This window comes from Botrytis deweyae (genome assembly GCF_014898535.1).
Source record: "Botrytis deweyae strain B1 chromosome Unknown BDEW_001, whole genome shotgun sequence".
Taxonomy (NCBI): Eukaryota; Fungi; Ascomycota; class Leotiomycetes; order Helotiales; family Sclerotiniaceae; genus Botrytis; species Botrytis deweyae.
The window spans coordinates 1,801,934-1,825,206 of NW_024066208.1; the positions used below are offsets into that span (position 1 = coordinate 1,801,934).

The 23,273-nt window shown below is 43.9% G+C and overlaps 10 protein-coding genes across 10 annotated transcripts; 4 read left to right on the forward strand and 6 right to left on the reverse strand.

Annotated features, from left to right (window-relative positions):
* Positions 1 to 25: 25 nt before the first annotated feature.
* Positions 26 to 757, forward strand: EAE98_000531 (uncharacterized protein; the record flags this gene model as incomplete). The annotated part of the gene is made up of 3 exons (XM_038948149.1): positions 26 to 281; positions 334 to 347; positions 416 to 757. The coding sequence occupies 3 exons, from the start codon at positions 26 to 28 to the stop codon at positions 755 to 757; spliced, it is 612 nt and encodes a 203-aa protein (XP_038815826.1).
* Positions 758 to 1,857: 1,100 nt separating this feature from the next.
* Positions 1,858 to 3,043, forward strand: EAE98_000532 (uncharacterized protein; the record flags this gene model as incomplete). Its single annotated transcript, XM_038948150.1, has 3 exons — positions 1,858 to 2,310; positions 2,380 to 2,862; positions 2,987 to 3,043. The coding sequence occupies 3 exons, from the start codon at positions 1,858 to 1,860 to the stop codon at positions 3,041 to 3,043; spliced, it is 993 nt and encodes a 330-aa protein (XP_038815827.1).
* Positions 3,044 to 3,554: 511 nt separating this feature from the next.
* On the reverse strand, positions 3,555 to 4,506 carry EAE98_000533 (uncharacterized protein; the record flags this gene model as incomplete). The annotated part of the gene is made up of 3 exons (XM_038948151.1): positions 3,555 to 3,627; positions 3,690 to 4,116; positions 4,200 to 4,506. 3 exons carry the CDS (start codon positions 4,504 to 4,506, stop codon positions 3,555 to 3,557), a joined length of 807 nt encoding a protein of 268 aa, XP_038815828.1.
* A 564-nt stretch (positions 4,507 to 5,070) lies between these two features.
* Positions 5,071 to 7,008, reverse strand: EAE98_000534 (uncharacterized protein; the record flags this gene model as incomplete). Its single annotated transcript, XM_038948152.1, has 4 exons — positions 5,071 to 5,631; positions 5,684 to 6,058; positions 6,112 to 6,559; positions 6,617 to 7,008. The coding sequence occupies 4 exons, from the start codon at positions 7,006 to 7,008 to the stop codon at positions 5,272 to 5,274; spliced, it is 1,575 nt and encodes a 524-aa protein (XP_038815829.1). The 3' UTR covers positions 5,071 to 5,271.
* A 1,429-nt stretch (positions 7,009 to 8,437) lies between these two features.
* On the reverse strand, positions 8,438 to 10,872 carry EAE98_000535 (uncharacterized protein). The gene is made up of 6 exons (XM_038948153.1): positions 10,695 to 10,872; positions 10,606 to 10,644; positions 10,504 to 10,556; positions 10,332 to 10,446; positions 10,051 to 10,280; positions 8,438 to 9,998 (listed from the first exon to the last, which is right to left on the reverse strand). Exons 1-6 carry the CDS (start codon positions 10,695 to 10,697, stop codon positions 9,119 to 9,121), a joined length of 1,320 nt encoding a protein of 439 aa, XP_038815830.1. The 5' UTR covers positions 10,698 to 10,872; the 3' UTR covers positions 8,438 to 9,118.
* A 221-nt stretch (positions 10,873 to 11,093) lies between these two features.
* Positions 11,094 to 12,924, forward strand: EAE98_000536 (uncharacterized protein; the record flags this gene model as incomplete). Its single annotated transcript, XM_038948154.1, has 5 exons — positions 11,094 to 11,141; positions 11,196 to 11,247; positions 11,298 to 11,953; positions 12,002 to 12,121; positions 12,202 to 12,924. 5 exons carry the CDS (start codon positions 11,094 to 11,096, stop codon positions 12,922 to 12,924), a joined length of 1,599 nt encoding a protein of 532 aa, XP_038815831.1.
* Positions 12,925 to 13,411: 487 nt separating this feature from the next.
* EAE98_000537 (uncharacterized protein) lies at positions 13,412 to 15,316 on the reverse strand (the record flags this gene model as incomplete). The annotated part of the gene is made up of 1 exon (XM_038948155.1): positions 13,412 to 15,316. The coding sequence occupies one exon, from the start codon at positions 15,314 to 15,316 to the stop codon at positions 13,412 to 13,414; it is 1,905 nt and encodes a 634-aa protein (XP_038815832.1).
* Positions 15,317 to 16,009: 693 nt separating this feature from the next.
* On the forward strand, positions 16,010 to 18,941 carry EAE98_000538 (uncharacterized protein; the record flags this gene model as incomplete). The annotated part of the gene is made up of 6 exons (XM_038948156.1): positions 16,010 to 16,120; positions 16,194 to 16,270; positions 16,329 to 16,617; positions 16,690 to 17,354; positions 17,434 to 18,569; positions 18,682 to 18,941. 6 exons carry the CDS (start codon positions 16,010 to 16,012, stop codon positions 18,939 to 18,941), a joined length of 2,538 nt encoding a protein of 845 aa, XP_038815833.1.
* A 277-nt stretch (positions 18,942 to 19,218) lies between these two features.
* Positions 19,219 to 19,755, reverse strand: EAE98_000539 (uncharacterized protein; the record flags this gene model as incomplete). The annotated part of the gene is made up of 1 exon (XM_038948157.1): positions 19,219 to 19,755. The coding sequence occupies one exon, from the start codon at positions 19,753 to 19,755 to the stop codon at positions 19,219 to 19,221; it is 537 nt and encodes a 178-aa protein (XP_038815834.1).
* A 782-nt stretch (positions 19,756 to 20,537) lies between these two features.
* EAE98_000540 (uncharacterized protein) lies at positions 20,538 to 22,070 on the reverse strand. Its single transcript, XM_038948158.1, has 2 exons — positions 21,459 to 22,070; positions 20,538 to 21,380 (listed from the first exon to the last, which is right to left on the reverse strand). The coding sequence occupies exons 1-2, from the start codon at positions 21,720 to 21,722 to the stop codon at positions 20,817 to 20,819; spliced, it is 828 nt and encodes a 275-aa protein (XP_038815835.1). The 5' UTR covers positions 21,723 to 22,070; the 3' UTR covers positions 20,538 to 20,816.
* Between the last annotated feature and the right edge of the window lie 1,203 nt (positions 22,071 to 23,273).

Below are 23,273 nucleotides of genomic sequence, written 5' to 3' on the forward strand. Positions count from 1 at the left end.
GTCATATTGATGCCACGGAGAAGATATGTTTTCAAGAATCTTACCTAGATACGGTGCCATCAGATCAACGAGTCGTTCCTCACTGGCCACTACTCTTGTTACAACACCTCAGCGAAGTACGATTTCGACGACACATACTTTGGGAGCTTGTAACACAATCTCAGCTAGAGATTGGTCGCGCTTGAGATGTGGTAGACACAACTATGCGAAAAAAGAAGCAAGTCGATGTGGTCAGTCTAAGAGGTCTATTACAACAATCAATAGCGCAAATCTCCCAGCTCGTAAGTTTTTAGATTGAGTTTACAAGACTAGATACTAATAAGCCTGCTACAGCAATTGGTCCATACGTAAGTCAGCATTGTTCAAACAGCAATTGAAATATTCGTCCGTATTAATCAGTCTCTTGGAATAATAGTCCCATGCTGTGCAGACACCTTTCGGTGTCTTTGTTTCCGGTCAACTCCCTGCAGACTTTGAAGGAAACCTCGTAGAAGGAACAATGCGTGAAAAGACGGAAGCAGTTCTCAAAAACCTACAAGAAGTTCTTGTCACCGCCAAGTCCTCTCTCGATAGGATCGTTAAGGTCCAAGTTTTCTTGACAGATATGAAAGATTTCGCTGAAATGAACGAAGAGTATGAAAAGTGGATCACTCACAAACCAGCGAGAAGTTGTGTAGCCGTTAAGGAGTTACCGAAGGGTGTCAATATTGAGATTGAATGCATCGCCATGCCCTTGAATATTGGACCCAAGGAATAAAACTTACTGATTGTACGGCGGGATCGTGTTGCTATCGGGTGATACCTATCAAGGTGCAGTGCAAATGCACAGATTTTTGTTCCGTTCTGTGCTGTTTTTCAGTCAGTGACCAGGTTCCGGGATGTATGAATGATGAAATGCGAGCTAGAGCAAAGACAGATATTCAAATGATAGTAGTACTTTCTGTTTGTCTGGCTGGAACAATGGCACAGCCATAAGCTTTTTTTCGACTTCGAGACTGGAAGTTGCAGCCATGATAGTCCGGGTATCAACGTCCGGCGAGATTCATTAAAGAATTCGGTATTATGGTCGGCTATTATACGGTTCAGATTATAGATCCGATGAGTGGAGCATAGATAAGACGAAGTATCTACCTCGTATGTACGCCCTGCAGCCTCTCTTTCAATTCACTGCTGGTGTATCCATCAAATCCCGAATAATAGCTTGGGCCCGGCTTCATTCTCTACTTCGGGGCTTCAAGAACTAACGTCCTTACATATTCACCCGATAGTTCCGTTAGCCCTCGAACTATACTATATATGATGGTAGGCATGTGACAATAAGAGTTAAAAGCGTATTAGCAGTCTCCATATTACCTTGAACCTATAAAGTATACAACCCTTCAAGCGAAACCATTTTCTCACTAGCCAATACGTGGCATCCGCGTAAAATCCACTAGCCTCTCAACTCCCGTTCAAGCGAACCGGATAAATTGAGGTAAAATCACGAGTTCATCAACTTCATCATTTCACGGCCCGTCATTTCCTAGTATTAATATCAAATCTCACATATGCACCCCAGACAGTTAAACGATAATCTGGGGAATTGTGTAACCACTTAGGTTAGACGGCATTGATTGCTGGAAATGTCTGGGCATACCTGGAGTTTTGCAGGGTATATTGCTAGGGTGGTTTGATAGTTTGTATTCACTATTTTTTAGTATAAATGGGTTGCCCCGAGATTCTTATATTGCCTGTACAATTAATGTGCGTTCTCTTCTTTGCTCAAGTACGTTCCAATCCGACTTTCAAAAAGTGCAGGGCTCTCCAGCTTGTGTTGTAAAAAGAACACCGCAACGAACCCACGCAAGCTTATTAACAATGAAGGCCAATCTCGCTCTCTCTGCTCTTTTCTCTTCTCTTCTTCCCACACTTATCAATGCTCAAGCATCCGGAAGTGGTACAACAACCCGATATTGGGATTGCTGTAAAGCATCCTGCGGTTGGTCCAAAAAAGCTACTCTAGCCACTGGTTCCAACCCCGTCAGTTCCTGCGACATCTCAAACAACCCACTCACCGACTACAATGCTGTCTCTTACTGTGCTTCTTCTTCTGGTACTTCATTCATGTGTGGCTCACAAACACCTTGGGCAGTCTCAGATACAATGAGTTATGGCTTTGCAGCTACGACGATCTCGGGTGGAACGGAGGCGAGTTGGTGTTGTGCTTGTTATCAATTGACATTCACGAGCGGACCAGTGGCTGGTAAACAAATGATTGTCCAGGCTACTAACACCGGTGGAGATTTAGGAAGTAACCAATTCGATCTTGCTGTATGTCTACATTCTCTCCTCACCCCATCACTGAAACACGTGAATATCTCACTAATTCTCCCCTACTAGATTCCCGGCGGTGGTTTCGGTATCTTCGACGCCTGCACACATCAATACCCATCGACTCCCGCATCCGCGTGGGGTGCCCAATACGGCGGTCTCTCCAACCGCACCCAATGCGCCTCGCTCCCCGCCGCCCTCCAAGCCGGCTGCTACTGGCGCTTTGACTGGTTCCTCAACGCCGACAATCCCGCCATTACCTTCAAACAAGTCGCATGTCCAGCTGCGCTCACCGCCAAAAGCGGTTGCGTACGCGCCAATGATGCGATCGACGAGACGCCCACAGGTCCAAGTGCAGTCCCTACATGGGCGAGTTCAACCGGCGCTGCTGGCTCGACATCTTCAACAACTGCGAGCACGAGTAAGAGCACGAGTGTGGGTGCAACGATCAGTACTTCTTCGACCACCAGCAGTGCTGCAAGTGGCGGAACGGGAGCCCCCGTCGTGCGTTATGGACAGTGTGGCGGAATTGGATGGACGGGTTCTACAGCTGTGAGTTGAGAATTGTTTTCTTGCGTCTTGGATTTGTTAATTGTTGATTGTTACTCGACATCTTTTATTGTTGCTGCGTGTTGGTATTGTATCGACATGACTAATGCTAATTGTTTGAATATAGTGCGCGTTGCCTTACACGTGCTCGGTGTTGAATCCTTATTACTCGCAATGTGCGTGAAGATTTGCAGGGTCGGAAGGAAAAGGAAAGAGAGAATAGTCATTAGACAAGCGAACGGATGGATGGATGGCTGGGTAGGATGTCAACATTGTACATATCGCGATGGTTCTCTGTACATAGGGAGGGGCTTTTCAATCATAGTACCCTTTTTGATGCTGTGGCTTCTGGAATGAATCATCAGATGTTGGTCTCAGTAGGTATGAACTGGTGCTTTGAAATACTGTGATAGGAAATCTTGTGGTGAAGCTCATGTGACCTCGAAACTACCGTCTAGCCCATGCTCATCAATAGGGATTGATGTGTTGGTTTCCAATGAATTTCCTTGTCAATAATGATCCATTATGGCACTTCTACTAACCAACACAAATGAAATTGTGTACAGCACAATTAAAGCATTGATTCAAGAATTAGGTCAATCGAATATTTGTTACTGGTATGAATCCAGATTATACAGTGATATTATACATATAGGTGATCCTCCCACAGGCGATCAGTCCTATCAATTTACTTCCTAGACAATAATATTATCCTCATCATCAGACGGGGTAGCCTCATATCCATCAACCTTCGAAACATAAGGAGGCCTACAAAAAACCATCAGCAGGCTCTTTAACCCCCATCCCACCTACAAAATAAGCACACTCACCTAGCCCAATTTCTCAATCCCACCAAGCCCGCCGTACCCACAGCATAAGCCCCCAATAAATTACTCCACCCCGTCTCTCCAATCTGTCTCTGACCAACCGCCAACGCTACCAAATCATACACTAAACATCCACCGAAAATCCAATCACTGTTGCTAGCCAACATACCAAATCCCAATCCTGTAACGATCTTGACAGCGGTTGAAGGACCCTCATGGTCAAAATAAGCTACAGAGCCATTGTGCAGAAGATCCAGAACACCGATTCCGGCGAAAGTTTTGGAAACTACATGGGTGAGGATGGAAGAGGTGGATTGTGTGTTCATAGCTGGCTGACGAGCAAATATGTAGTAGAGTTGTGTGAGGGAATTGATCAGGACGAATACATTTGCGGTTTTAAGGGAGGCGGAGTTCCAGAAAACCATCCAGGCTGTTTGGGTTAGCATTGGTATTTATATCATTTCGTCTAATCACCCCTCCCCCCTCCATTGTTCTAGGACAGGAAATACTCACTAGCAATACACAAATTCCCTACGCAATAAAACGGTACAAAATCCATCATCTTGTCTACCTCCTCCTTCTCCTTGATACTTTTCTTCGGATCCAATTTCCACAAGCGATATAACCATACCAGTTGGAAGATCTGTTGCGGGAAAAAGAAAAGTGCAATGGCGTATGGTTGGGGAGACCAAAATGAAAGATGTGCATCGTGGATATCTTTCATGTTTGGAGAGGAAAGCATGCCATACTGTTGAGCTGCGAAGTCGATGAGGAAGGAGAGGGGAGCGACATATCGCGCGGTGCTGTGGGAGATGCCCATTTTGAATTGGGGATTGGAGATATTTTGGTAGAGTTGTGAGATTGGGGTTGAGGAATTGGATTTCGTGGTAATATCTTATAGTAACCAGAAGGTTGTGAAGAGGCAAAGGGAAGAAGTGAGAAATATGTAATTGGTGGTAATTTATGCTATTTTGTTTTAATGGCGATGACGATGATGATATCGATTTGATAGCTCGCTCCTTCCGGATAATCCGCCCAAAAGTGATGATGTCAACGATCTAAATAAGCTTTAGGTTCGTTCCGGAGATTTTGTCCCGCGTTCAATAATTTAGGTACTACTCCATGTTTTAGTCAATCGAATAAACATGTGTATGTTTATTAAAAACCGTGTACATTAAAATCCAAGGCGAATATTCATTTATATCGATCGACCTCGCGTCTCGTTCCTTCATGAGGGGAAATAAGAGGGGTTAATTTTGTGGGACCAAGATCTTCGAAATATATCGATAGCCCCCCCCCCGTTGTTCATTTGTCTACCGTACTTGTTGTTTTCTTCAGATAGTTGGGATTGTAATTATGATGGGTATGTGAAAGATCTAAATTCGATATATACGCAGCATTAGATATTTTATCCATCAGCTTCTGATGTGCTTGATGTCTCTTTGGTCTGGATAGTCCAGATACTGTGGTTTGTACTAGCTTAAATGTCAAAGTCTTCATTAACCTTATGTCATCGTGAGACATTCGATACCTCGTTGAATCCGATCCGACATCACAGCGAATTTAGTATCATCGTAACTTTTTCTTAAACACTACTCAGCTCAATCCTCATCGGCCCTAGACCACCAGCATCGCTTCCGCTTCCTGATGCCACGCCTTCCGTCTGTGTCTCCAATCCTACCAAAATCGGTCCCTTCAGTAGCCTCCTCAACCTCATCTTGCCATTCATCTTTCTGTCAGCATTCTCATCATCATTGTCACTCTTCGTTGTAAGTCTTTGGAACCCAGCTTGGATATCCTCTAGAGACCTCAATCGCGTCTCTGGCATCCAGATAGCCATTACAAAAACGGCCAGCAATGAGAAGCCTCCAAACATGAAATAAGCACCATAACTAGAATGCGCCAAAAAGATCGGTGTCAAGAACGCCACCAACCAATTTGCGAACTATACAGCCATTAGTCATTCAACTTCATGCCCTCATGTGTTTAATACTTACAAAACTCACCCCCTGGGCCAAACTATTGGCCTCATTTCTAGTCTTCATGGGTTGAATCTCGCTGGCATAAATCTTTCCCATGACAGCCCATGTCGCACAATACGTCAGCGCAAATACAAAAATTAAAACCACGACGACCCAGCGTACAATTCCATAGGGATGGACAGAATCCGAAAGATATAGTGCGCCGATCATGAACATCGACGAAGATAGTATGATACCGCCAACAAGACCAGATGTACGACGCCCCCATCGATCAACGTAAAGGGTAGCTGGGATGGTGATGGCGACCATGAGTATGGCACTTACACCCGAAGCGAGAAATGTGGACGTGGTTCCAGGTAAACCTGCAGTTTCGAAGAGAGTTGGTGCGTACTACTTCGTGTCAGTAATCTGTAGTTGAAAAGTCTGTGAGAGTGATTGCACACATATAAAACCCCATCAATCCCGCTTAATTGCAACGCTCCCAACAAGAAAACTGCCAAGAAAGTTCTGCTCCTATACTCTTTCTCGAAAATTCTCAAGAAGCCCCTGATTCCCTTCTTTACATCCACAGCTACTGTAACTGGAACTAAAATGTCCTTCTCCGCTTCTTCCTTCTCGATCCCCAATCTTTCTAGTGCTCGCAATGCTTCTTCTCTTCTCCCCTTGTGAAGCAGCCATCTTGGCGAATCCGGCAAGTAAGCACATAAGGCTGCAAGGACAACAGCAAGCAACGATTGAATGATAAACGGCGCTCGCCACGACATGGAAGATTCCAAACGGGCAGAACCAAAACAAGTAAAATATCCCGCGCAAACACCAGCTGTGCACATGAATTGTGGTAGCGAAACGAGCATTCCTCGTGATGCACATGGTGCTATCTCGGTGATACATCTAGCTTGATGTTAGAAATTACATATCATTGAATTCAAGTCCCTCAGTCGAACTCACACACTAACACAACCCAACCACAAACCTTCGCCTAAACCAGCGAGTGCTCTTCCTGTCAACAAAACCCCTAATCCATCTGCACCAGCTTCCATTCCCGTCCCTAATGCAAAAACAAGTGATCCAGCCATAACCACATAAAGATGGCCAATTCTCTCAGCCAGCTTACCACCGAAGATAGAGGGCATAGCACCAGTCATCATGATTAATGAGACTGTGAAACCACGGAGTAGGGGTGATAGATCCCCTATTTTTGAGGTAAAAGATGACATACTGGTGATTGCACCAATGGATCCTGTATCGTAGCCATTGAGAAAACCACCTAGGGAAATAAGAGAGGCAAAGATAGTGTAGCCTTTGGGTTTTGATAGGCTGATGGGTTTGATTGAGAACATAGGGACGGATTAATATTGACTGACAAATTTGATATAAATTTTGATAATAAATAAAATGAAACAGGACGTGAATGAATGAATGAATGAATGAAAGCTCCTTTTGAAGACATCATCAAATATAACAGTTTGCGATATCCTTTCATTGACGGTGCATTCAAACCGGTGATTGTGTCGACACGCCCTTCGCTCGTCAAGCCCTTCACTTGTCAAGGCATGTAAGATCTGACATATACATATGATCGGCAAAGAATATCCAATCCCCTCATTTGCCATGATTTCGCTGCTGCCTCTATTAACCCAGCGTAATGTATTCTGATAAACTTGTTCCACTTACTAATAGTAAATACACAACCTGATCAGAAGAACGAATGTAGATTAAAGTCAGAAGAGGAAAAGAATGAGAGCATTCTCACAATATAATCATCATCCGAACCTTTGGAAGGAACCAATGATGGACTGCCTTTCCGTGAACTGGACTGCGAACAGTCAATATTGATGAAGGAGACAGAAGATGCACATTGTAGATCCAATGTGCGGATTGAGAATACGACGTATTGCTGAATTTAGTGCTTGGAAAGGAGCGCGCGAAACTCCCCTCGCGTAAACTGTACTGAGTACTACTTGATCATCATTGCTCCCACCTGAATAGAAGTTTCATCATGTGTGTAGCAGAGCCATGATCTAGTTAGACTTGTTAGTAAATTAGGTCGAATAGAATTGCAATTAGGTATCAAGTTTCTAGAGAATTTCTTATGAAAATCCGATGTTCTTGATTGATGGAACGTTGTTGTCGCTCAACCCACCACGCCGCGTAGGCCACAACCAACATCTTAATGATTCAACTACCCCCCTCAAATCTATATAAGATGATTCACATCCAGATTTCTTTCGACGTTGGTGATTTAATTTCATTAATTCATTGTAACATTTGATCATTTCCTTTTCTAATCATCCAGCTTACCGTAATTCATTTCCGTGAAAAATGTCTACCAACCTCAAGATTCGTGCCAGTGACCTTCCCTGGCTTCATTTTACACTTCCAGATAACTTCAAGGATCTTTGGAGAGAGCATCTACCAGATGACGGGTTGATTAAACTAACGCATGGGGGACTTATATCGAGGCAATATCATCGTTTCTCCCACAACGCCGCCTCGCGTGCTTGCAATCATCGACTGGGCCCATTGTGGATGGTTTCCTGATTATTGGGAATACTGCAAGGCCGCTCATACGTGTTCGTATGAAGGAGAATGGCTGAATGAATGGATCCCAACGTTTCTGACTCCAAGGGGTGAGGTGCATAGGATTTTTGTCGAATACACATATGCAATAAGAGCTTTCTAAACTTGAATGCCTTTTCTCTATGAACTGATCTTTGGTTGAAGGTTTCAGGATTTTATCTGAATCAAGGCTGTCTAGAGTTCTTTTTTTCGAAACATATTCTAAACTATGTCTAAGCCATCCGTTATCTTGAAGACGAGAAGGTTGGCGCAAACGCCGAATTTCGAGATGAGTTCTTTTGCATAATCAATTCATGGCATCCCAAGATTTGTATAGTATAGTATTGCCATTTTGTCATGAATTAATCCTACAATTGCTTTTTCCAAGTTAAACGCACATTCTTTCAGCCCAAAAGTCAAGCTTTGGCCGATTCATAACCCCTAATTCTTATTAACCAGTTAGCTGTATTGGCTTTGATAGCAGACATCATAAGCCGGTTGCCATTACTTGAGGGTACCATCTTAAAGGGCAAATATGAGGATCTAATATTGTTAGGTTGGAAGAGAGAGAAAAATGAGGACGCAATGTGTGTGACTTTTTGATCTTTATTTGCACGTCTTGCGTGTATATTAATATAGCAAAATTTGATGTCTTTGAATCGACTTTCTGATAAATTAAGCAGTCATTTAAAATGAACCAGTACAAATAAAAGCACCGGAATATTCCTGAAAATTGCAAATGTGAAGAGTTGAGAATCTCATGGCTCGTTCCTCAACTTTTGCGAAGTGGATAATTGTTTTAAACGAAGTGATCATGAATATTTGATTCATTAATGCTATCTTATACACCAACGCCAGCTAATATACACCCCTCTAGTCTTGAACAGACTTCTAGTTGTATTGCATATAAGTGGCAGTGGAGTTGAACTTCAAGTTACCCTTGATGACCTTGTCAACTGCGCTCAAGAAATCCTTTTCTGTCGCGACCTTTCTTCTAGCACGAATGGCAAACATTCCTGCTTCTGTGCAAACACTTCGAAGCTCAGCACCGGTAGAGTTAGGGCAAAGACGTGAAATCAATTCCCATCTAATGTCTCTCTCGACAGACATACTCTTGGCGTGGATTCTAAGAATGTTTGCTCGTCCCTCGAGATCTGGTAGCGAGAACTCGATCTTTCTATCGATACGTCCGGGTCTCATCAACGCGGGATCCAGGGTAGAAGGTCTGTTTGTAGCGAACATGACCTTGATGTTTCCTCTCGCGTCGAATCCATCAAGTTGGGTAATCAATTCTAACATGGTTCTTTGTACTTCGTTGTCTCCACCGGCACCATCATCGAAACGAGCCCCTCCAACTGCATCAATCTCATCGAAGAAAATGATACAAGCTTTCTTTGTCCTCGCCATTTCGAACAATTCACGAACCATTCTAGCACCCTCTCCGACATATTTCTGCACCAACTCACTACCAATAACACGAATAAATGTAGCATCGGTTCTGTTGGCGACAGCTCTAGCGCAAAGTGTTTTTCCAGTTCCTGGAGGACCATAAAGTAAAGCACCTTTGGGTGGGTCGATACCAAGGTTGACAAATCGCTCTGGTGATAACAGTGGCATTTCGACGACTTCTCGTAGCTTTTCGACCTGTTCCTTACAACCTCCAACATCACCATATGTAACATCAGGCTTCTCCTCAACTGTCATCATCGTAACGCTAGCATCGATCTTCGGAGGTAAGGGTAATAAGATTTGGTACTTGTTGCGGTCGACACTATTTGAGATAAGATTAGCTTTGTAAATAATTGAGATCGCATTCCGCATACCCAACTCTCATTCCTTCCTCAATATCTGTAGGACTGACACGGTCGCCAAGGTTTACAACGAATTTCGCGATCTGCTTAACGTTGATGACATATTTGCTCTTTTCTGTATCCTTCTCGTCTTGGATAATCTTCGTACATCTTGCAACTTGTAAAGGTTGCTCTTCTGACATCCGTTGTCTATCTGCTGCTACATCCCACAAATGAGGTGGCGCCAATCCGGTATCTGATTCCTGTTGCAAGTTTAGGCCCTGTTTGTAATGCTATAGATGCTGATCTCCTACCTTTACGCCAATCTTCTCATTCACACTTGTTTGCTTCTCTTTGATCTGTTGTTCGAGTTTCTTTAGCGCGGCACCATATGGAGCTGCGCCATAGGTTTTTAGGACTTGAATATCTCTACGATTCGTTAAATACTGAAAGGATACGATAATGCGATGACCTGGATAACCCTACTCATCTGATAAAGGTGTGATCTTCTTCTCCTCAACCTCGTCGTCGGCGAAGTCCTATGAACTTGTCAGAAAGAGTTCTAGCAGCTTGGATAATAATATATACCTTCTTATAGTTCTCCCAGTTTTGCCCCTTTGCGCTGACCTTCGAGATTGTTAGTCAAATGCATAAACACCAGACAACGTAATACGAACCATGATGAGAGCTGAGTGACGAAAGGTACGATGTTGTAAGGCTGTGTTTTAGCTGAAGATTTGATGGGTGAAGTTTCGTAGAATTGGTCGTTGGCGTAAAGATTAAAAATTCAAGGGCAATGTAATATCCTAACCCAAGTTCCTTTCAATGTGGTGGAGAAAATGTGGTTGTGAGAAGTTTAGTTTGTTGTGTTGATAATCCTCCCATAGCTCTTAGGTATCCAAAGGTACGTCGGCGTTGCTTGATAAGCTAGTCCAAGATAAGGTTAGCCGATTTTTCAAAATTCGAAATCTCAAGACAGACGCGCAGTAGGAGTAGAAACGCGACGACGTCACTTCTTAACATATTCTGAGATTAAACGTTCCAGATTTCCTACAGCCAATATCAGATACTTCAAGATGGCTCTTACACAATCAGCAGGAAATTCTACCAACAATGCCTTTAAGGTGGGACATTTAAGTAGCTTAGAGGGGTTGTTCAATAGCTAATGTGGTCTATAGGACAAGGAAAAGCCTATGGCTGTTCGAAATGCCAACATTCTGGCTGCCAGAGGTGTGTTTGGAAAAGTAAAATCATGCGGAAGTAAAGCTGACAAAATACAGCTGTCGCAGATGCATGCAGAACCTCTCTCGGTCCCAGGGGAATGGACAAGATGATTCAAGACGGCAAAGGAGGAACACTTATTACAAACGATGGAAGCACCATGATGAAGAGTATGGCAGTTATGCACCCTTCTGCGAAGATGTTGGTCGACCTTTCAGCAGCACAAGATGTAGAGGCCGGAGACGGAACTACCTCAGTTGTGGTTATCTGTGGAAGTCTGTTGGGTGCTGCAGATAAATTACTAGGAAAGGGAATCCATCCTTCAGTTATTGCCGAATCTTTCCAGAGAGCTGCTGCAGCTTCAGTCCAAATTCTCCACGATATGTCGGTCCCAGTTGCTCTCAGCGACACCGCAACTCTTTTACAAGCCGCCAACACATCTCTTTCTTCCAAAATCGTTTCACAATACTCAAATCTTCTCGGTCCTATGGCAGTAAATGCTGTCACAAAGACGATCGACATTAAGACTGCAGAAAACGTGGATTTGAAGAACATTAGAATAGTTAAAAAGTCGGGAGGTACCATCGAAGATAGTGAGATGGTTGAGGGAGTTGTTTTGACTCAGGGTGTTTTAAAGAACGGAGGAGGACCTATTAGAATGGAGAAGGCAAAGATTGGACTTATTCAATTTCAACTCAGTCCTCCAAAGCCTGATGTAAGTCATTTTGAGGACTATGGATCGAACACTGCTAACGTATTTCAGATGGAAAATCAAATCGTTGTCAACGACTACCGACAGATGGATAAGATTTTGAAAGAAGAGCGAACATACTTGTTGAATTTAGTTAAAAAGATCAAGAAGGCGAAGTGTAACGTTTTGTTGGTATGTTATGTTATAGTTCTTTCCTGAGATGTCTTGATGTGCAACCTATTTATCATTGGAGTGCTAACAACGACCTCTAGATCCAAAAGTCTATCCTCCGTGATGCTGTTAATGAACTCTCCCTCCACTTCCTCGCCAAACTCAACATCCTCTGTATCAAAGACATCGAGCGTGATGAAGTAGAATTCATCTGCAAATCCACCGGCTGCAAACCTATCGCCGACATTGACTCTTTCACCGAAGATAAACTCGGATCAGCCGACCTCGTTGAAGAAGCCCAAACTTCCGGTTCCAGACTTGTCAAGATCACCGGTACAAAGAGCGCAGGCAAGACCGTTTCAATCGTCTGCCGTGGCGCCAACTCCCTCATTCTCGACGAAGCTGAGCGCAGTCTTCACGATGCTCTTTGCGTCGTTAGATGTTTAGTCAAAAAGAAGGCATTGATTGCCGGTGGAGGAGCTCCAGAGATCGAAATCGCATCCCAATTAGCACAACAAGCACGAGAATTGACCGGTACCGAAGCTATTTGCTGGAAAGCATTCGCTGACGCCATGGAAGTAATCCCCACCACACTTGCCGAGAACGCAGGTCTCAACAGCATCAAAGTCGTCACCGAACTGCGCCACAAACATGCAAACGGAGAGAAGAATGCAGGTGTCAGTATCAAGAGTGGAGGTGTCAAGGTTGATATTGCGGATGAAAATGTGTTGCAACCACTTTTGGTCAGCACGAGCGCTATTGAATTGGCGGCTGAGACGGTGAAAATGATTTTACGTATTGATGATATCGCTTTATCCAGATAAATTGTCCATATCTAAAGCAAAAATTTAAGGAAAAGTTGATGGTTATGACATGAGATGTATATTAATGCATGGCGGCGAGTGGGATATCATTGTAGAGATGGATATTTCGCTTAACCCCTTTTGGCATCAGCTCTAATGAATGAATCATGATTGTCCTCAGGAACCAATCTATGTTTACTGGTGCAGGTTTGAAGTAATGTGAGCATATGGAATTCAAAGTGTTTTATTTGCTGTGAATTGTGATGTGAAGACCAACGCCCAAGTCTTTAAACAGAGAGCTCTGACATCTGTTTTCTTTATAATCGAAATACAGTGCAACTTTTATATTCAATATTTACACTAATCGATCCATTCATCCCAGCCCAGGGAGTATACAACCTTCTTGCATGGTTTCAGAGATCGAAAGGGTCCAAGAGATCTGTCTATAACAATCAATCTCTACCCCTTATATAATCCACCCCTTTTCATTCCCCTCCCATTCCCACATCTATTTAACACCCACAACTACCAAATTTCTCGGACTCATCCCATATTCAAAGACCCCCTCAACCCACGCATCCCTACACTCTCCCCTGTCAATCGCCTCTCGCAAAAATACGTATCGATCAACTACAATCATTGACTCTATAACCCCAGCACTAAACGCCATCAGTGACCAAATGATACTGAGTTCTTTTTTCCTCGCCAAATATTGAGACTCGTAAGTCTGGATTTCGGCATCGGTGATATCGCCGACTTTTTCCTGGACCATGGATGAGACGTCGGAGCGGGGGACTTGTGGTTCCTCGGAGGAAGAAGCTGGCGTGGCGGTTAGTTTTTGAATCGCGCCTCGCACATAGCTGGTGAAGGACTCGTAGCAAGATTTTCGGAGGGAGCCGATTATAATGGGGGTTGTGGTGATAGGCCCCTCTTCTTTGTCGTCGCAGCATTCTGTCGTGTTGCACTTTGTGGAAGTGGAAGTCCGTTTGTCGAGATGGTCGGAGGTGTCTAATGGGATGGCTTGTACAACACCGTAATCTAGGAATAGCTTTTGGAGTAAAGCGCGGTAGAAGTGGCGTGTGAAAAATGAATCACTGTCTTTGGGGGTCCAGTTTGCGGGTGCTTGGACACCCATCATTCGAGAGGTGATGTTGAGTGTGATGCCATGCTCGTTGTATGTTGATAGACGGTTGGACATGGGGAAACCGTGGGGATCTGATGCGGGGGTTGAAGAGGAAGAAGGGGGTGGAAGATTCAGAGCGCGGAGATTGGGACGGAGGAGAGGATGTTTGTAGGAAGGAGTGTTGAGACGTTCGGAGAGGAGATTGTAGCAGCAGCCTACAATGGCTATAGCGTGAACCGAAGGATTGAGGAGGAGAGAGCGGATTCCATGATGTGAGAGGTTGCCGCAGGAGTGGATGGATATAGCCATTAGATTTATTTCCGAGGGTATTGCTTCCGAGACACGGGATATGATATCTTCTTTAGCAAGAGCGGTAGAACCGGGCTCCGAAATGATGTTGAGATCACCATCTGGGGCTGAAACTTTCAAATCCTCAATTTGTGATACCACATCTGATAAATCTCCATCTTCAACTCGATGTTCCACGTATTGAATATATCCCTTCCCAACAGCTGGGGTATATATCGTCTGTAAAGCCCTCGCCGGTCGTAAATCTGCCTCTTCGTCCCTATCCACTTTCCCTTCTGCTCTTTTCGTCTTCCCTACCTCTCCCATAATCTTCTCCCGAAAAACTTTCTTATTTCTCATAACCTTTTCCCTCTCCGCCATCCCCGCCAAAATATCCATGCTCTTCGCCCCCTCAATATTCCCCCCCTTACTCTCCACCGCCACAATCCATCTGTTCCACGGCGGACTCGCCAACGCTCTCCCCAAATAATTCTGCCCACTCCCAAAATCCACAAAATGCGTGATTTCCTTTCCACTTTCCTCCTTCACCTCATCCGCAACCCGTGTCACATAATCCGCAAAATTCGTCACCTCGTGTATTTTCTTTGGAATCATGCCCACCGCCACATGTCTTGGTAACTTTCTAGCACTGAGATTCTTCTTCTCCACGCTTCGGATCAGTGAATGTTTGCGGATATTGAGGATATATGTGATGAGAGATTCTGGCGGCGGATTGGCCGTATCACGTGCCAATGAAAGATCATCCCGCATGAGTAAATCTAGAAAATCCATAGAGGGATATTCGAGTAACCAGGCGCGCCATTCTTCGGGGAGAATCTTATGATAGAGACTTGGCTCTCTGATGAAGAAATCGAGGATATGAACACCTCCGCATAGGGTTTGGAAAAGGGTAGAGGTGGTTGCGAAGTTTAGGAGTGAGTCGACGTATTCATCTGCGTTGGAAAAATCATCTGGATATGGAAGTGGTTTCTCTGGAGGCATTGTAAGGTTTGTTGAATATGTTTTTATTTGGTTTCTGATTTTCTGCGATTTTTTTCGAGGAAATTATATCAACCCTTGAATTTTTTTTCAATATCTTTTTTCACGATGATACCGACACAATGTGCGGCTAGTGTTAAAAATTCACGAGCCTCATCTTCCTTGACTTTTTGAATTTTACACATACATATATACATAAATACATACCTACATACATACAAATAATATAATATCATTTCATTAATACATCATCAATATATGTATATATCTTTCTACTCCGTAGATATCTAGGCCTATATATCCAATCATCTCCGAGATCTTCATAATTATCATTATCATCCAATTGTTTCATTCGTCATAGTTATCATTTATAAATATTGATCTTATTATTAATCCAAATTTTACCTGACAGCTAACAAGTACCGGTACTCGAGTAAGTGTATCTTGAATCATGATGGTATATACAGCATTATTAATCATCCAAAGAGTTCCACCAGTTCTGGTATTTATCTCGACGCAAGGTAAGGAGGTTAAATAATGTATGACATCTCAAAAAAGCTTAATTGTGTTAATCCGTACCAGAACTAAGGTTACTCCACATGGAAGTTCGATCCTCGATTTGGTAGTCAATACTTCAAATTATGAACTCGATCACTCGAATTTGATGCTCATATACGCAGTAATCGCTTAGCTGCCATGAATCAAGATACTGAACCTTCAAAGAATGGAATCTTCACCGCTACTCCGACTCCGTCATCTGGCGGCCGTCGACATGCCTGTGATCGTTGTCAGAGGCAAAAACTTAAGGTTTGTTCTAGTCTCGGATTAGTAGTTCGATCATGCTTCATATTGCTGGAAAGTACATGCTAAAGACATCCAGTGTGATATCGAAAAACCATGTCTCTTATGCGTTCGTTCAGGGGCTTCATGTGTAACAACACCGTCTGGAGCTTCAAGGTGTGTGCTACACAAGCTTATGGATGCTATGGAAGCTGACCAGAACGCTCGTTGAAAGAAAACCGAAGCAGGTCCGGAGAAAAGCGGCCCGCAAAAGCACTACTGCCCCTAGTGCTTCGGGGACGCCCTCCGCCGCCCCCAAAGACTGGGACTCTGGATCGTCAAATTCGCGAACTAAAGATTTCCTAGATCATCCTCACCCCCCTAGTCAAGGAGCAAAGGGTATATATTCAAGTCCAGCTTTGTCAAGCTCACTGCATGACGATGACACAATATCTCAACAAACTACACCGTTCCCCGCGCCAGATAAGTATGCTGAGATGTCCGCGATTGGACTTACAAGTAAGGTAAATAAACACCATACCTGATAAGATGACCCTTTTGGTAACCTGTAAGATCTGACTGCTAAACATGGATAGCTTTTTCACATTCACAAGCAAGGATCCATCAACTCTTTGGTAGAAAGCTATAGTACAAATGCTATTCCAGGCGGAGACTTCGTGAATACCCAAAACAAAGATCGCCAGGCGGTCGAGTCAGTTAGCTTAGACTCGCTGTTCCCAGGGTTTGCCTTTCCACCGCGGCCAATTTGCGATTTTCTTGTAGAATCCTACAGGAAGTCGGTGCATTGGTTTATGTTGCTCTTCCACGAAGCTTCGTTTAAATGCGAGTACAAGGAGGTCATGGATAGTCAAGCGGCTAGTCCCCGTCAACTTGGAAGCGTTGTACTATTTCTAATGGTATTTACTATGGGAGCGCGGTACACGACCAATGAAGAAGCATTGGAAGCCTGTGGGACGAATCTGGACCTAGAAGCACTCCAGCAGCAAATACTCAAAGAAGTTCAAGCACATCTATTTGATGTTATCGATATAGGTGGAATCGAGTCGGTCCAGATTTGTATTTTGCTAAGTTCATTTTACATGTACAACGGTAGACCAAACCTAGCTCTAGCTATTTTGGGAGCAGGGGTACGAAGCTCACAGGCAATTGGACTTCACAAGGAGTCTTTATGGGGATCCCTTATCGAGACTGCCAAGGAGGCTCGTCGCCGCACATGGTGGGCACTATATGTTTATGACAGGTAAGCCTAGATTATATACATTATTGATTCTCCGAACATCGAAAGTCTCTTGTTACGTCAGAACTAAATCTCTTCTCAGGTTTTCGTCGATTACATATGGGCGGCCCTTATCCATCAACGATTCTGATTGTGATGTGCGCATCCCCGGTAATCTGGATGATGCCTCCGACGTTCATCCATTGTTAAATTCACTAGAACTTGTGGATGCAGATTCTTCAACCCAAGTTACCTTAAGCTCGTACCATCGATTCAAATTCGCTCTGTATCATATTGCAACCCCTATTATTGGTGACATTTATAATTTGAAAAACTCAAATCCCTCAAACATGGCACAACAGGCTATATCAATCAACACGAATCTTGTGAGGTGGTTTGACCAGCTGCCATCAGAACTAAAGCTAGATTCAAATACAGATCTCGATGTTAGCAATCTTTCAGCTTCTGAGGTCAAGGTCTGCAAGTTATTTCAGCTACAAGCTCTTGTATTACAGCTAGCATATGACAATATTCAGATCATCCTTCATCGGCCATTTCTTCGATATAGTCATTGTTTGGCTGTACTTCCTAAGTCTGCTACGTCTGATTTGCGTCCCACAAGCTTGGAACAATGCAGGCATTGCGCCAGACGAACTTGTAATATTTCATCGCGTTACTCGGATCTTCTCCTGGCTGCTCGAGACACTCATGCTGTTGCATATGTCGCCATTCAAAACTTTACTGCAGGAGTTACATTAGGAATGGTGGCTTTGTCAGATCCAGGTTCGGAACAAGCACAGGATGCAAAAAGAGGGGTCTCGAATTCAATATCTCTTCAGAGAATGCTCGCGGTATCATCTATCGTTCCATTACAAACGGTAAAGGTTTTGGAGCAGCTTTTCCGGCTCATATTCAAAAGAGAAATGGAGATAATGCTTGATGGTCCCCCTTTAAATCTGGAGACTGGCAAAGTCACTTCCAACTTCTCGCAACACGAACAGGGATTCAATGAGCCACCCCATCATCCTGTGCAAAATAAGGCAACACTGCCTAAATCTCCGCCATTGCAGACTTCACAGACCGTTGTGATGGGCCCTGTGCAAGCATCCCGTCAAATTGGAGACAGACAGTCGCAAGCAGAGGAAATGAGGCCAGTGCAAGAGCTTGGTAATGGTATGGGCTGGAACAACTGGTCTTTTGATGCAGGAATTGATAATGCCCTAGAATCAATCCAACAAGGTAATTTAAATTCCATTCCAATAGCCTCTGTTATCTGTCCAATCTCATCTTCCAGCTGCAATTTTACATATTAAGAAAGGAAGTTGTACTCAGCTAATATTTTGACTCACAGTTCTCTGGCAAAATTCACATCCGGTGACAAGTTCAGAAACATTGTCTATGAATACCACTGGTTTATGTGGCAATACATGTGGGCCGCAAAGGCAGATGGCGGCTGGCGATTCTAAAGATCCAATCACTATCCCACCAGAAGAAGTTCAGTCTTTCGACATAAATGAGACTTTAGGGCAGAGTTCCTGCGATCTATATGGGCAATGTTGGATGTGGAATTGGGATCCCTCTGATGGTGATAAGGGACCCAATTTCGGGTAAGCAAAGCCTTGGCTACCTGTCGGACGATTGAAAGAAAATTTGAACTCACGGCAAACGAACTATTGTAATCATGCATCCTGTTTTCTTTTCGACACTTTCGCATTTGTCATGTTATGATCACTCGCATGGATTTGTTATTTTCGGGGGATTTTATTGTATCCAGGTATCGAGCCGTTGTATGAAGTACATATAATACAGGTGGGTGAATAGGGGTAATCCGCAGTAACAACAGCGCGCAATGTTCGATGTTCTCTTTGGGAGAAAAATTCTGTACGGCTCACCTCACAAACTGATCGACAAAATCTGCGCCCAACCCAACCTTTTCATAATGAGCTTTTGCGCTCGAAAGCTTCGAGAAAACATCCTCCACCCCCACCGGATTACCAGCAGGATCAACATAAATATAAGCACCCGTAACATGAAACAGCGTAATCATCTCCTCCACCCCTTCCGGCACTTCTAATGTATGGATATCCCCCGGCGGCTCAAACGCATGGCTTCCTTCGGTAGCCCACCAATCATGCTCCAGATAATGCCATTTTCCCCGCAGCGTCGTCGCATGTACAGGACCAGAATGACGATGTCGTGAAAGAATACCCGAGCGACGCACTCGTAGGATGTTGACGAAATAGCCCTGGGAAACGCAGAGCACAAGCGGACGAAACCAGACGTTGGGGGCCTGTGGGACCCAGAGCTTCTCGTCGCAGTCGAAGGATAGCACGTTGGGGATTACGAGATCCGAGGCGACGTGTGGGAGGGGCTCGCCTTGGTAGGGGATTGCTTCGGTGTCTGGGCGTGCGTGGGGGGTGGTCATGGTGATTGAGGGGGGTTTGTGGGGTGGTTGGTTGGTTTTAGGGAATGCTTGATTTTTTTGGTGAAAAGTTTGTTTGATTAAATCTGAATTTGAATTTGTGTCTATTGTCTGAAGTATCAAATGCATTCTATTCTATATAAATTCCCTTGAAAGAAACCCTGCATCTGATCTCATGTTTGAGCAGGTTTTACTCTGTGAGGTGATTTTCTCTACCCGGTGGACACGAGGCACTAGACCTTCCACCGGACTCCATACTGAACTAGCCGAAAAGATAATCGAGGCTCATCATATAAAACCTACTGTTATCCTCTTCTCGATATCGACGTCCTCGACAGATAGAACAGCCATTTGTTTTACATATCAATCATGCTTTAAATCGTGTAGTGTTTGAAATTTGAAGCTGGGGACATTGAGTCTGATGTGAGCGAAAATTTCTATCTATATACTTATCTCCTTTGAAGACACCTCGTCGGAAAGTTGGGAAACTAGGTATGCATATCTATTTGGGTATGATGCAGATGCTTTTCTGCTTATGTCGGGTATTCGCGATACTGTGTTCTTAATAGCATGGAGAATTTGGTGGCTTGTGAATAATGTATGTAACTATGATGCTATTTCATATACCTTGTTATATTTGATATTTTGGAGATGGGTTCAACTGGTTTTCTTTGGGTAAGAGACTCGTCAGAATATTCGAGATTTTGGGACGGGAATGCACTTGTATTAAAGTTGTTGGTTTGGATATTGTATATCAAGTGCACGAATGAAGATGTGTTTGATGAATATTCGGCAAAAACATATTTGAAAATACCATCCATCTATCTAGTTTTAATATATCCATTGCCCACCTTTATATAATAGCTATTCATCTACAACCACATTACTCAAAAACTCCCATCCAAACAATTCTATCTAACTCCAATAAAACCATTCCTCCCTACAGCTTACAACGACGCCGCAATCGTAGTCTCGAAATCTTCCGGCTCCCGTCCCAGCAATTCCCTCAACAAAGGCGACACAACCGCCGCCTCTCCAATACGGAATGCTTCAAAAGCCGTCGTTCAAAGCATCGAGAGATCAACTCCATGATATGTGAAATTTGATGAATTCTGCGGCTGCTTCGCAAACTCCTCATTGGAAACCTTACGAATGCGCACATCTTTCTTTGCAAGCTTTCCGAGAATCTCCACCGTCTCCTGCAAGGTGAGGATTTTTGCTCCAGAGAGAAGAACCGTTTGAAGACGATACTTGAATCCCGCGGGATTCTTCACAAAACGAGAGAGGAGCTCTGCAGTGCCCTCACCCAGCTCTTCTCGCTTGACCCATGCGATGCCCGGCGCGGCTCCATCATGCGGAATACAGATCTCCTCGACGGGATTCTTGGGGTCGAAAAATGAGGTGTAGAGAGGGTAGGATTCGGAATAGAGTCCCTCGCGCACAATCGTGTATGCGAAACCGGGATGGGTGCGCGTGCAATTGTCGAGGTATTTTTCGGTGTCCAGGTGAGCGCGCATGACGTGGGCGACGGATTCCTGGCTGCTTTCTTGGCCGGCGAAGCCTAGAGAGCCGTAGAAGATGTATTTGACGCCGCTGCGGAGAGCGAAGTCGATGGCGGTACGGTGACGCTGGGATTCGTTAGTGTGGGCTCTGGAGATGGATATAGAGTGGTGGGAATGGATGGCCCACCAAACTCGGAAACTTACCTCTGCTCGATGTTCATATTCTACTGATGCGTAGGAAATGAGGAAGAGAGTATCGATTCCTTGGAATGCATTTTGGAGAGAGTTGTCATCGTCATAGTCTGCTTGACGAACATCCGCGCCGGCAGATTTAGCAGACTCTAATTTTGCAGGATTGCGCGCGATGAAAACTAGATCTTGAGCTGGAAGACGGGGAAGTAGATGCTTGACTGTGCTGCCTCCAATGCCTCCTGAGGCGGGGAAAACACCAACTTTATGACCGGACATCACGAGAATGTTCTTAAGAATAACGATTTGGGATGACAGATAATAGTGGATTTTAGGAATGCAGAAGATCAATGAAATGAGATGGAACTGGTTGTTTGATTTCTGTATCTGAAGTTAACAGACAAGCTGTAGTTATATGTGTTTAGCAAAACAAAAGGGTTTGTTATCTTCTTCTTTTGAATTCGGAGTGCTTTGAAATCAGATATTAAAGGGAAAAATTCGTCTGATGAAGAGAAACTCAAAGAAGCCGCATTAATTTACTTGACGTTATCTCAATTGATGTGGAGTATCTGATGGAACCAGTCTGTATCGTCTGTGTTATACCTAAACTCCTTGAAGACATAGAATTAGGTTTTCCCTACTACGAATACACAGCCAAGGAACCCTATCGTTAACTCTGCAAGAGATCGAAGCAGAAATAAACTTTAAAACAAAGCTACTTGCCACGCTATAGCTAAGAAGCTAGCGGTTTATGCTTTTGGTCGAAGCTTTCTCTAGATATGTGTGAACTTGCATGTCTCTTGCATGTTTCTCCAAGCCTTCAATTTTTCATCCAAGTAAGCGAGTGAGGTTTCTGTTGTTTTCCTCTTTCGCTTTTGGCTATTCAAGCGACCTTTATGATTCCCAGGTTTTGACGTATCTGAAGGCTGAGAACCTACCAATAACGAGTATAGCTTCACCTCCATGCGTATTGAGCTATGTTCTGCTATGTTCTGCTCTGCTCTGCACCCATCACATAACCGTCGACTAAAAAGCGGGGGGAACAAGGGGCAAAAAGGATGAACGATTATTAAGCAAATAATTCAAAACCACCAGTGAGACCTGTCCCAGAACCTGCCCTATACAAATCCGTACTAGCGACCAAGCATCCGATCCAGTTATTCGTCCCGTCCCATACCATACCCGTCTTTGTCATCGGAATTGTACATGTTGATAGGTAGGTATTGAGATAAATTTTCACACTTCCACACGATGCTTCTTCATATCGAATCGTCAGAAATCTTCGAGCTATCATCTTAGCCCACCGGAAGGAAATATTGGCACTTTGCCCCACATCGTTAGTTGTACATCTGAGTAGCTAAGCAGTCGGAAGTCCGGTGGACCTCCACATTGCAAGAAGAAAGCTGTCTATATACCGCAGCAATGTACTGATATCACATAACATAATGAAATTGGAAGAAGGGAGTTTTCGTCCGGCTTATAAATACAATTCCATGCAAGATAACAAAAGACAGCACAGCAATTCATGGCCAAGGTATCAAGCTTACTAAGTATGAAGTGTTTATCGTTGACACTGAAGTCTGATACTATCATCGATGGTCTGTCGTTGAGACGATGGTATGATATGATATGATGCCAACTCGCTACTAGTGGTCGTGGCCATCCATCCGTTTCCACTATAATATGTTACAAGGTATGACGTATCCCTGGATTGGCTTGAGCAATAGCATTGATCATGATCGTGGCTACTCGAGTACTCACTCGTAGACGCCATCGTTCCTGCCGTAAAAATTTGTTTGATGATTAATACTATAAGGTTAAGGTTACTAC

Bases quoted from the DNA above. Each gene is read 5' to 3' on its own strand.
- EAE98_000540 (XM_038948158.1), bottom strand. From the start codon at position 21,722: ATGTCCGGTCATAAAGTTGGTGTTTTCCCCGCCTCAGGAGGCATTGGA. The intron at 21,381-21,458 runs GTAAGTTTCCGA...AACGAATCCCAG, and splicing joins AATATGAACATCGAGCAGAG to CGTCACCGTACCGCCATCGA.
- EAE98_000535 (XM_038948153.1), bottom strand. The intron at 10,557-10,605 runs GTATATATTATT...ACAAGTTCATAG, and splicing joins ACTGGGAGAACTATAAGAAG to GACTTCGCCGACGACGAGGT. The intron at 10,281-10,331 runs GTAGGAGATCAG...AACTTGCAACAG, and splicing joins ATGAGAAGATTGGCGTAAAG to GAATCAGATACCGGATTGGC.